At 41.7% G+C, this 13,337-nt stretch overlaps 1 protein-coding gene across 5 annotated transcripts in view; it reads right to left on the minus strand.

Annotated features, from left to right (window-relative positions):
• The window catches only part of Gabra5 (gamma-aminobutyric acid type A receptor subunit alpha5), a 93,647-nt gene that overhangs the window by 34,126 nt on the left and 46,184 nt on the right, over nt 1-13,337 (minus strand). For all 5 annotated transcript variants that reach the window (XM_051148650.1, XM_051148648.1, XM_051148649.1 and 2 more), the window contains one exon: nt 4,551-4,633. In XM_051148650.1, coding sequence (XP_051004607.1) covers nt 4,551-4,633 — 83 coding nt within the window. The remainder of the gene's footprint in view (nt 1-4,550; nt 4,634-13,337) is intronic.

Here is a 13,337-nt window from a genome sequence, read left to right on the forward strand (position 1 = left end):
ATGGAAGCCATGCCACTATCCCTGTGTAACTAACTCTCTTACAGTCTAGGAAGGTCTGTCTGGAAGCTAGGACTCCTTTCACCACCAAGAGGAGAGGCAGCAGTGACAGGTGGCTGGCTCACTCCGGCTCTACACAAACCACAGAAACCTGAGCATGTGGCTCTGCAGAAGAGAGACACACATTTGCACTCTTTTGTCTCCTAATAGCAAAGAAACGTTGAATTGGGTAATTTAAACTCATTACACTTGCACATTTAGCTTTGGCATGCTCATATGCATAAGTAGTGTAAGTGAACAAGTTGGATACGCCTCTATTTTATTTAGCAAATCTACAAGATAAAAGACAAATTAAAGCACATTTAATTGAATAGCATTTCTTCTCTTAAAATTAGTGTGTTTTGAATGCGAAGCTTATGAGCTGAAGAAAGGTAACTTTTCTAGCCCTCAGTCAGTTGTATTTAAACATGTTATGTGGTGGTGTGCATAGTACAGTAGTTATATTAACAAATTCTGTGAACAAATGAGGAACACTGGAATCAAGTCAAATCCATCTTCACAATGTCAAGGACATTAAAAGAAACCTGGCACAACAACCTCATCAAGAACATTACAGGAAATCTGACATGACAGACTTAAATTTCTACTGAGGTCAGCCATTGTCCCTGCTGGCTTTGTGTTATGTGTGGTGTTCATACTCTGCTGTTGTTGAGCGTGAGGAGGCTCCATCAGGCACGTCTGCATCTCTGAGTGTGAGAAGTGATTTCACTGCAGTTGGTCGCCTGACAAGTATGAGATAATTTTAGTGACGAAAAAAAATTAGACTGTCAAATACCTTTCTTTATCCAAAATTGCTTTTGAGCTGTCTGCCCTGCACGTCACTGCCATTAAATCTGGGATCACAGCGTCCTGGATTCCATCTAGCCTGTGACCAGAGCAGCCTCCCAGTGCAGTGTGGCAAAAATAGTCTTTGTGTTTTGTTTTGATCAAATCAAAGCATAATCTTCATATATAAAGAGCAGCATAAATTTAAACTACAGTTAATGTTCTGGATGTGAACAATTGCTGGTCCTTCAGGCAGGGGACTCAGTAGTCTCAGATGACCTATCTGGGAACTTCAGACTCAATGGCCTCTCATCACAAACACTGATGTTCACCGCCACCCACAAATGATTCCAAGAAATGATGGTGACAGTCTTTTACACCATTTTCCCCTAAGAAATAGACACTGTAACTGTTCTATAGCATTTGAGGGTAAGTAACAGTTTGAAAAGAAAAGATTTCTTTCTATCTAATGTTTCCCTCATCATACAAACCCACTTCTCTCCAGTAATGCAGCATACTTTTGGAAGCATAAAGTAATCCATAATGAAACCCTTTGGGTCAGAAAGCCTCACTTCCAGGAGAGTTGGCAGCAGGAAGTGTCAGCTGCCTGGAAGGAGGGGTGTAAGTCAGTGCTACAAAGTATCTAAGTCCAGGCAGGAATCCTCTGTCCTGCTGCAGAATCTGAGCCATCAGTGTAGCACAGCTGTAAAAGGAGGAGCACAGGCTTCCAGGGAAGAGGGTCCAGACAGGAGCTGGAAATGTGATGTACACAGATGTACACAGTCACCTCAAAACTGTATTACAAGCATACGTGTGTGTGTGTGTGTGTGTGTGTTTAAATATGGGATATATTCTCTTTCAGTATAAAGGACCAACTATCACACTTAGATATATAACTATTACAAATATATTTACATATGTAAATATACATTGTAATAAAATATGTGTTCAATCTAGATTTCACAGCCTCTGCAGTGAAAGTGGTAGGAGCATGCATCCAGACCTTTCTATGTGCTTTCCTAGGGGCAGGTTTCTATTTCCTCTTACATTGAGTGCTGTTAACTGGAGGAATTAGGAAAGCTTCAGGTAGCTAAGAGCAAAGGGGCAGACACTGGGTCAGTGAGTACAAATGCTGCAGCTTAGGCTGGTGGCATCCATAGTCTTGTAGCTGCTTTGTACAGCTCAGTTCAAGATGGCAAAAGCAACAAATACACACATGTGAAGAAGAATCTGGAAGCTGGATGATGTAGGTTCACAGCTGGCCAGCTAGATCCATACCCCAGTCATCAGTTTCTTCTATGGAGTAAAAGAACTCGGTGGAGACTCCAGTGATTCAACTCTTTCAGAGGGCTGCCTGAGGCATAGGCCTTAATCTTCCCTCTCTTTGGATGCTAAGAGGACTCAGAAAACACAAGACACATTGGAGTTGCTTAAATCAAAGCTTGTGGTTTGGACTAGCACCAAGCTTGATAAGGTTCAGAGTGTCTGGCTAGGAGGTTTGGTAAACATGGCCAGGTTGTGAAGACAGAAAACAGTTATAGTTAATGTCATCCAAAGGTCTATGTATTAAAGGCTTGGTCCCTGGGGTGGTATATTGGGGAGGTACTTAAGTGAAGTACTTAAGTCATTGCAGGTAAGGCCCTGAAAGAAATTTTTGGGCTCCACCTACTTCTTTTTCTCTTTGCTTTCTGTCTTGTGTAGGTGGTTTTGTCCTGCCATGCACTCTGGTATGACATGCCATTTTGCTATAGACCCAAGGATCACAGACTACAACCTTGAAAAATGTGTCTAAAAATATGTTTTCTTTATAAATTGGTTATGTTAAATATTTTGTTATAGTAACAGAAAGCTAAAGCCAAAAACAGTGCTTTGTGTAATGTATTTGCCAATAGAAACAAACAAACAAACAAACAAATGAGGAAATAATAAAGAAAATAAGTACATATGTTCAAAAATGGAACAAGATAAAGATAGGCTCAAATGAAATGAAGGTGCATGCCTTAAAAATAACCACTGAAAAGATGTTCACCAAAGTCAGAGAAGTAACACGTGTACAAAATAAAGTTTTAACAGAGACAGAAAATACAAAAGAATACCACACAGAAATAACAAAGCAGAGGAGAACAGCACCTGAACTGAAAATTTAAATAAAGTGAACCAACAGCATGCTAGATAAAGTACAAAAAGATAACTGGTGAAATTGAAGATATGTCATTGGAAATTATTCTGCCGAAGTTACAAAAAAACCACAAAAGAGTGAGAAAGACATTTAAGAGACTCATAAGACACCATCAAGTGGACCAATGTGATGAAGCCTCAGAAGACAGGAGGGAAACTGAAATGTCCAAATGTCAGGAAGGAGATAAACAATCAGATGCGGAGAACCAAAGCAGATCCGCTTATCTCTCAAAACACAAAGAAATTCTCACCTAAACATTGTAAGTGAGCTATCAAAGGTCAAAGAGGAAGAGATGTTTGAAAACAGCAAAGACAAAAGTGACCTGAGAACACTCAGTGTCTGAAATCTCATCCTATGACAGGATAGGTAGGGCATCAATTCTGGAAGTGTAGGAAGCCTTAATGACGTCATGGGTACTTGGCCAAATGGTAAGGTATCCAAGATTCAATGACCCACTCCATACTTCTCAAGCTTAATCTCAAAAAAGGACAGTCTGTTTTCAAAAGCGAAGCCTCCAAACATCTGGTGAACAGGTCTGTAATCTCAGCCACTTTGACATCAAAAGCAGGAGGGTCACAGGGTTGAGGGCAGCCTGTAAAGATAGTTCGTGAAAGGCAGCCTGAGCTACTTAGTAAGATCTTGTATCAAAATAAAACATAAAATGAAAACTAGAGATATAGCCCCTGAGAACGCACTTTCCTCACCTCTATGGGGCTCTAGGGTGTAGAAACAGGTTAAATAAAAAGTGTCAGGTCATATGAACATAGAGGAAAAAAAAGGCAGGAAGTTCAGGTCAGCTAAGTTCCAACCCTCACACACAGGGATTGGGGACCATGACATCTTCTGTCTTAGTGCCTGGAAGCCAGGAATATCTACTAGATCTGTGAAGTGTATAACTAGTGAGTGCATTTTGATTTGACTAGTCACTCAAGTAACACTGACTTGTAACTTGAGTGTTCTGAATGAGTAGAGACCATGCACATGACAGGCAAGATCACTGAACTTACCAAAAAGTCTACAAGAAAGTCAACATAGGAATATAATTAATAATAATAATAATAATAATAATAATACTACTACTACTACTACTACTACTACTACTACTACTACTAATAATAATAATAATAATAATAATAATAATAATAATAATAATAATAGTCATCATCATCATCATCATATCATCATCACCATCATCGGCTGGGTACTCAAAACTGGAAGGCTAGTAACCCGAAGCATGAAGAACACAGGGGAGAGATGTCTGCAAAGAAAAGCTGGGAAGAAGGGCAGCTAGCAAAGATCTAAGGAAACCCTTTTACATCAAGGGTGCACATTCTAGACTGTGCAGTGTCGGCACACATTACCAGTTTATCCTGGTCCACGATGGATGCTCAGAGCTCCAGTGCTCATGGTACAGACCACATGTGGAGAATTATTCACACTCACACAAACTATACCCCACCACCTGCAGTCACACACTGAGCCCAGTTCTGACTGAGTGTGAGTGGACCCCAGAGCACACGCACAGCTCTTACGTGTGAAAATAACTTACAACTGCCAAACTTCAGGGGACAAGCATGGGCATCCATTGGGAAGTCCTCGAGCTGCATTGGGCACTCAGCAGAGATAGTCAGGCTGGAAAGCAAAGGGAGATGGTTAAACGGGCCCACCTCCTCCCTCCCACAAGGCCATCTGCATTACATTTTTGATGAATGTTTTTATGCAATTATCTAACTGTCCCTGCTAAATTACACATTTGTGCTGGAAGTGAGTGTCATTGGGACTAAAAGGGTGAGTCCAAAGCACTCAGGACCTCTGTGGCTTGATGTGTGTGTGTGCCTATGCACGTATCGTTGCTCATTAAGCCATTTATGGTGCTTTTCCAATGATGATTGGCCACTTCCTACCCTTTGCTCATCATCATCTAACATGCTTCCTTTGATGAAGCTAAAATTACATTTACTTTCTTTAATAGTTTATACACTTCAATAAATATAAATTTAAGGTAAACGTACAATTAAATCTTTACCAGAACCATTTTTTCTTTCTTTCTTTCTTTCTTTCTTTCTTTCTTTCTTTCTTTCTTTTTTTCATTACTTAATGGGCCACAGAGGAACTTGTTTTGTAATAATTTTCCAGTGCAACCTGATTATTATGCTTTTAATTCAAATCAAGTCTTCCACATAGGAATGTCACTGAGCACATTGCTGATGGCCGTGGCTACCCACGCCAGGCACTGGGTGAACGTTTTGGCTAAGTTAACCTCCATCCCCACAGTAGCATATGGAGGTCTACCAGAGCTATCACAGGGTATCACAGATGGAAGCAAGGCCCCCAAACGTCGAGCTACTCAGTGGCAGAGCCGTGAGTGGAGTTTAAGCTGCTAGCCTCTGTCTATAAAGAGGCTCCTACAGCATCTTTCACCTACCCTATAAATTCAGGCTCTGCTCTGTAAGATGGGAAACTTACAGTGCTCCATAGCATGTGGGTGCTGAGGCCCATACATGGTGGAGAGGGCTCCCAGAGGCTTATATGCTAGAAGTCGTTAGTGTAGTAGTTTATATTTGATAGAGCCTTTAAGAGGTGAGTGCCGGTGGGTAATCATTTGGTGGCTCAGGGAACCACTCTAAGAAGGACTGCTTTAATCTTTGAAGAGCTCCAGCAGCTCCCTCAAGAGTGCCTGGTTAGATCTAAATTCCTTTGTTTTCTTCTCATCTTGCCATGAGTTTCTTCCACACATGTTCCTGCCACTGTTATGTCATCATGACAGAGACCTCTTTAGAGAGGGGACACAAATTAGCAAGAGCTAAATTCATCTCTTTTCTTTGTATATTAACCAGCATCTGACATTTTGTTGGACAACGAAAAACAATAATATGTATGCTTTTATGTCTCTACAGAATTGTTAATAATTTTGCAAAATTCTAAATTGCACTAAAGAGCTTATTTTCTATTTCTCATGCTCTTTTCTGTTATTTACAATTAAACTAATTAGATAAAATGAAATACAACTCTGAAATACCTGACTTCCTTTGCATGTTGCAATTCTACTGTTAGATCTGAAAGTAAATAAGTCGCTCTTGTCCATCGCTTGTTATATTAAACAGAGATGTTGCTTGTGCTGACAGGATGCAAATGAAATGCAAAAACATTCATTTTTTTCCTTTACCACTTCCTTTTGTCAAAATAGATTAGACTGTTGTTGTTAAATTGGTAACATCAATCACAGGTGACCACGGCAGCCAGAATAGCCAACCTAGCTGTTCTCTGAATCAGCAAGATGCAAGTACATGCCCATCAAAAAGAGGAAATTCTAAGACACCGGTCTGTAGGACAACCCCCTGGGAAGGAATGAGTCACCAACAGTCATGAGCACAGGGTGATAAAATATGCTGCTAGCTCTCATTCTTGGGTTCAGGTGCAGAGATGGTGTCGAAAATGATATTCTGTACATACTCACAGAGCAGAGGATATGTACATAAAACCACAAAAGTTCAGATACGTCATATTCATATTCACTCAACATATCATCTGGTACATTTCATGTGGAGTTTTCTCTGTGTATACATAACGCCTTCTCACTCTTGGTATAAAAATATATCTTCTGCACTTCCAAGCAGAACTATCTCGCACATCACTATGAAGTCACGGTCATGAATTTGAGAAACTAACTTTAATACTCTAAGTGAGTATACACCATTTGACCCTTTTTGCTTCTGGGTGAAGTCACTCATTATGATAATTTCTAGATCAATCCATTTGTCCACAAATTTCTGGAATTCCTTGTTTTTAATAACTGAGTAGTATTCCATAGTGTAAATGTACCACAGTTTCTTTATCCATTCTTCTACTGAGGGACACTTAGGCTGTTTCCATGTTCTGGCTATTGTGAATATGGCAGCTATGAACATGGTTGAGCATATGTCCCTGTTGTGTGGTGGAACATTTTCTGGGTATATTCCAAGGAGTGGGATAGCTGGGTCTTGAGGAAGCCCTATTCCCATTTTTCTGAGAAAGTGCCAGATAGATTTCCAAAGTGGTTGTACTAGTTTGTATTCCCACCAGCAACGAAAGAGTATTCCTCTCTTTCCACATCCACTCACTTATATCAAGACTCTAGCTCAAGGGGCATGTCCCATGAAAGTCTTCATGTACCAGGAAAGTGGGTCAGAGGGGAGGACATCTTATTGGGACTTTAGGTAAGAGAAGCATGGGAGAATGGGGAAATAGAAGGATCCAGAGGGTCCTAGAAACCTACAAGAAGAACATTATGATGTGAGGATCTGGGTCCAGGGGTCCTGCTCAAACTATGGCACTAACCAAGAACAATATAGGCAGCAAACTTCAAACCCCTACCCAGATCTAGCTGATGGACAGGACATTCTCCACCGTTGAGTGGAGAGTGGGGTCTGACTTTGATGCAAACTCTGGTGCCCCATATTTGACGATGTCCACTTGATGGGGAAGCCTGGTGGCACTCAGAGGAAGGATAGCAGGTTACCAAGAAGAGACTTGATACCCTATGAGCATATACAGGGGGAAGAGATCCCCCCTCAGTCATAGATATAGGTGATGGAAGTAGGGGGGAAGCAGGAGGGAGGGAGGAATGGGAGGATACAAGGAATGGGCTGACAATTGAGATGTAATATGAATAAATTAATAAAATATTTTTAAAACCTTAAAAAAAAACCTCTAAGTATACATTATGTACACATCTGTCATCATAACTAATAACCAACAGAGTGCCCTTAAACTCTTATTACTTTACAGGATTACTAACTGAAATGAATGCCTTCAGCTGAAAACCACGAAAGAGAGATATTACCAAAGACCATGGAAGGGCAATGTAAACACAGATTAACTTAGCCGAATTAGGAGACTAAGGACTTAAAAAGCACAGCCTTTGAAAATAGTACCCAAGTATCCCTTAGCTACTGTCTGTGATTGTTAGCAAACGTAAGACACACATTAGAGAAAGCAACAATGAACAGAGAGACTCCTTAATGGACCCAGAAGCCACACAACACAGTAACAACACAGAGCAAAATGTGACAGTGAGCACAGGAAAGGAGAGGATTGTGGGAGTTGCATGACTCTGGTTTCCACTCTGCCGGGAACACTAGAGTCCCATTACTGGGAGCAGTGCAAGGGGAGAGGGTGGCTCAGGTGAGCCAATTACAGCACAAAAGATGCCAACTCAGCTTCATGTCACAGCTTAATGACTTGAGCAACTTTGTGGGCCTCCTTTCCCTTTCCAAATGGGTAGATATGGAGATGATGCCAAATGGCAGAGCCTCTCTCTGGCCGTTTCCATGTTGACCAGCTGTCACAACTAGTTCTCACTCCAGCAAACTCTCAGCTTCCCATTGGTGTGTAGGCTGTCTGGAAGCTGGGTCTTCAGCTTAGCTGCTGACACGGTGAATATTGCAGCCCATCCCTCGTTCCTCTGCGCTGGTTTTGTTTTGTGCCACTGTGGGTCTAGAACTTAGAATCTCTGTGGTTTCTCTCCAATTTACAAAATAGGTCCCATAGACCCAAGACTCCTCCCTTGGGCACTTTGTCCATCCTTGGTATACTTTTTCTCTGCTGCTGACCAAGATGAGTTGCATAAAAAAGGACCAGTGTGCTTTGTGGGCCCCACTGTTTCACCGCTTCACTGCTTGACCCTGAGAGCTGCCCACCTGCAGAAGATTGCTGTAGGAGCACAGCTTAAGTTGGTATTCTGGCAGGAGATGCTCACCAGGAATCTTCTTTCAGCAGGTTATAAGTGTGTGAATGTCACTTGTACACAGCAGGGGGTAGAGGAGTATGGAAAATGTGGGCAGAGAGCAGCAGACCGAATTTAGCTAAGTATGCTTAAAAACTCTGTAAAAATGGTTGCAGCAAAACTCAGCAGTGGTTTGAATAACACAACTGCCATCTTAGTAACCGATCATACCTTATTTGTATAAAGTACCTTATAATCAGTCTGAAGCCTCGGCACAGCTCCTTCATCAGTGATGGTCTCCGCCCTCTAACAGACAGCAGTTGTTCAGAAGAATCCCTCAACAGCAAATGCTTCAGTCGCAGCAATAAAGAACACTTCTGCTGTCTTTACGCAGTGACCAAGTGGCCTGGGTTTTTCTAGATAGAGGAACTGTTCTGATCTGAGCTTTTGGACACAGAGAGTACACTGGCAGGTAACTCACCTCCACAAGGAATTCAACTCAGACCCTTTTATGGAAAGGCTGACTGCCATGGACTGAAAGAGCCAGCTAAGTCACCCATACAAAGCCTTCATGATTTTAGCTACAGTCAACGAAGGCAAAGGATTCTGACTCCTGCCTTTGGCAGGTATTTCCCAAATTACTGGAAGATGCAGGCACATGGCATTTGCTCTTCAAAGGTCCAATTTATGTTTTACTTATAAATTCTGCTCAGACAATTCAAGCACTAAAAAAATGGAACATAATTTTAGGATAAAGAAAAGGGCGGGGTTGGAGAGATGGCTCAGCAGTTAAGAATACTAACTGCTCTTCCAGAGGGCCTGGGTTCAATTCCCAGTCAGTTCATAACTGTCTGTATGTAACTCTAGCTCCAAGGCACCTGACACCCTAACATAGATATACATGCAGGCAAAACACCAATGCACATTGAATAAAAATTTTAAAATATATTTTAAAAAAAGATAAGGGAATGGGGCACGTTGCAGGTGAAAATCATTGCTCCCAATTGGTTTCATGTCACAGTTGAGAGCTTATGACCCCACACTCACTGCTGGGGGTGCACTTCTGTTTAGCCAGAGGGTCACTCACAGGAGAAAGGTACTTTAAATTAGTCTAAATAATGAAACCTCAAAGTAGATTTGTCATTAACTGTGTGATATTTGTAAAAACGCCCAACTTCTCTAGTACAATCTTCCCATTTGGAAAAGAAAGAAAATAGTTCATTTTATACTCTAAAGAATGTCCATATATAACAAACAGTTAAATAGGATTGGTCACAATTGAAAGTTCAAGCTAGGTGTGGTAGCGCACACCTGCAATCCTAGCACTCAGGGACGCAGAGGTAGGTGGGCCAGCCTGGTCTACAAAGGGAGTCTAGGGCAGCCAAGGCTACACATAGAAACCTTGTCTTGAAAAACAAAAAACGAAACAAAAGATAGGAAGTTCAATGGCAAAAGGGTGACTAAAGATTGAAGACTTTCTTGTTTCCATGGCAATACTGCAGCAGAAGATGTGCTGAAAACAGGCAGACAGCACTGGAAACATCAAGAAAATGCACAGCTCTCCCAAACATAGGACTACCCACCTAATAGGACAAAAGGGATTTTGCAGATGGAATTAACTTAAGGTTCTCAGAGTGGGGAGATTTCTCTAGATTGACCAAGTAGACTTGTCTAATCCCACAGGTTCTTATTGGAGGAAGGGAAGAGTGGGAGGCCCAGAGGGCACGCAGAGACAGAAGCGGGCGTGAGAATGATAAGGCCTGGAGTCCAGAAATGTAGTTGTCCCCCAGTATCTGGAAGCAGATGTGAGAATGAGGCCAAGAGTTGAGGAATGCAGGTGTCCTCCAAGAACAGGATAAGACAAAAATTCCCTCTGGGGGTACCAGACTCAATACACCTAACCAATACCTTGATTTTCAACCCCAGGAGACATTTTTGGGTCCTAACTTGCAGAACTCTAAGTCAATAGAATGTGTTGTTCTTTAAGCAAATACATTTGTGAGGACGTACAGCAGTATCAGTAAGCAACAAACACAGATTGTGGTACTCATAAAAGAGGTTGCTGTACCGAAGTCCTGAAAATATGGGAAAGGCTTCAACAATGTGCTGACAGGAAAAGCCTAGGTTTCCTGGGATGGATGGACTATAATAACTAATGACTGCAGTGGTGGGTGGTTGAATGAGAATAGCACCCATAGGTTTAGGCTTGAATATTGATCCCCAGTTGGATTAGAAGGATTAGAAGGTGTGGCCTTGTGGAGGAGATGTGTCACTAGGCAGTGAGTTTTGAGGTGTCAAAGGCCCATGCCATACCCAGTTAGCTGTCTCTGCCTTGTGTTTGTGAATCAGATATAAGCTCTCACTTACTGATCCAGAACCATGCCTGCCCTCCTGTTACCATAACGATCATGGACACACCCTTTGAAACTGGAAGCCCCCAATTAGCTTTTATATGAGTTGCTTTGACCATGTAATTGAAAAGTAATTAAGACAAGTGGTGAGCAGCAGGCAGGGAACTGTCAATGGCCACTGTTGGTAGAAACACATATATCAAAGTGTCACTGGGCAGATTCTGAAGCCAATACAGAATTACTGGAAACTGAGAAAACGGATCCTGTTGAATGGTGCAGAATGGTTAGATGGATGGTATATACAGTAACAAAGAAAGAGAATTTGCACATAGTTGTAGTAAGCTGAATAGGACTTCCCTTAATCTCCACAGCATGTAAATATTCCCATGCATAAGAAAGGGTCTCTGCAGATGTGAATAGGGTATTGAGATAGAGAGCCCATCAACATGGGCCGCAAGTAATCCCAGGAGTTCTTGGGAGAGAGTTCGGGAGATGAAATCAGACAGAAGAGCAGAGGTGAAGATAGAGGAATGTCAGTTGTTAATGCTGTTAGCTTGAAGATGCAGGTGCAGGCAGGAGTTCTGGCAAGGAAATGCAAAGGACACATATCTAAAAACTGATATCAGTGCTTACCTGAGCCTCCAGAGGGAGTATGGTCCTGCCAACATCTTCATGTTGTGCCTCTGAAACTAAGTTTTGATTCCTGCCTTCTAAAAGTTTAAGAGAATACCCTTGTGTTGTTAAGTATCTAAGTTTGTGGTGAGCTGCAGCAGCAATCACATTTGTGAATACCTGGTGAAGTTGGGTACTCCTGTGGAAGAAGCTGCCTCTTTTCCTCCTCCTTCTCACAGTAACTCATGAGAAAAGAGATGGAGGGAAAATTGCTAACAATGAAGCTGCATTTGATGACATTGACACTTTCAACTTGCCTCTGCTATAATTAGTATATCCTTACCAGCTTACCAGGAGTGTCCAAGCTAAAGACTAAAGTTGTAGTTTGACACCTTTTGTCAGGAGGCTCAGAATGATCAGAAATAGAAGAGTAAGGGTTAGAGACTCAAGATTGAACAAACAGCATGATCAGAATAGAAGAGTAAGGGTTAGAGACTCAAGACTGAACAAACGGCATGGCTTTAAATCCTAGATGATTCTTCCCAGACCAGAGTCAGGAACAGCCAGTGATCATGCTTCCTATTCTCTGCCCTGTGAGATGAGAATGCCTATCTGGCTACTCCTTGTCTGCCATGCTGTCCCCAAATCCAGAGGTGGGGAGGAACAGTGATTGCTCTAGGATGCTTGTCCACATCCCGACTCACAGTTGACTCACAGCTGAGGCTGAGCTTTCGAGGGGAAGAGTTTGAATTGAGATTTCAAACTTGTCAATCAACTTGTGTTGATGCTGAAGAATGGGGAGACTGCGGGTACCCTGGAATGGGATTAACACACTTTCCACATAGGCTGGACAGGACTTTGTGGACCTTGGGTGCAAGATGGGATACACCAACTAGTAGCTTCAGTCCTGACCCACACACAGCATGAGTATTTAGGTTCCATGAAGTTAGGTCTCTGAGATGGGAACTGGATTATCTGTGTGGTTGCAGTGCTCTCAATGACAAACTCTCTCATAGGAGGGGACAAAGTACTAGTTTTAGAAAGTAAGACACAGTAACGAGAGTAGAGGTTGGAATGCACTAGAGCCATATGTCAAGAGATGCATGAAGCCTAAATAGAAAGGATGCAGGGAAGATGCAAACCTTGGTTATAAGCTGACACCTTGAACAAGGTGAGTAGTCAGTTACAGTGCTAGCAGGAACTGTGAAGGGGCAGATGACACATCCACACAAATGCTACTGTGACTCTCAGGAATACACATTATTTATTTGGTGACATTTTAAATGTTCACTGTATCTAATAAATATTTCCGTGGGAAAGAATAACAATTTGGTTACAATATTTTTCTAGCTTTAGTAGTCCTTGTAAAAATTGGGCCAGAAAGCTGAAGAAGATGCTCCAACATTATAGAGCATTTTGGGTGACTATCCAGGTAGCAAACTGTCTCTGTCATCTTCTCATTTGGAAAACTACTAACCTGCACTCTCAGCATACTCAGGTAATCAGGCATATTCCTTCTCAAGTCTCTGATGGAATTGAAGACCAGGTAGTTTAGTTTTACAATGAAGCTTAGTTGTTTATGGGTTAAGATGTTTTTAGGTCTAGATAGATGTTTTAATTTGATAATGACAATATGTGATGGAGATTGATTTACATTCAGAAATGTAGA

The sequence above is a fragment of the Acomys russatus genome, chromosome 7, assembly GCF_903995435.1.
Source record: "Acomys russatus chromosome 7, mAcoRus1.1, whole genome shotgun sequence".
NCBI classification, from domain to species: domain Eukaryota; kingdom Metazoa; phylum Chordata; class Mammalia; order Rodentia; family Muridae; genus Acomys; species Acomys russatus.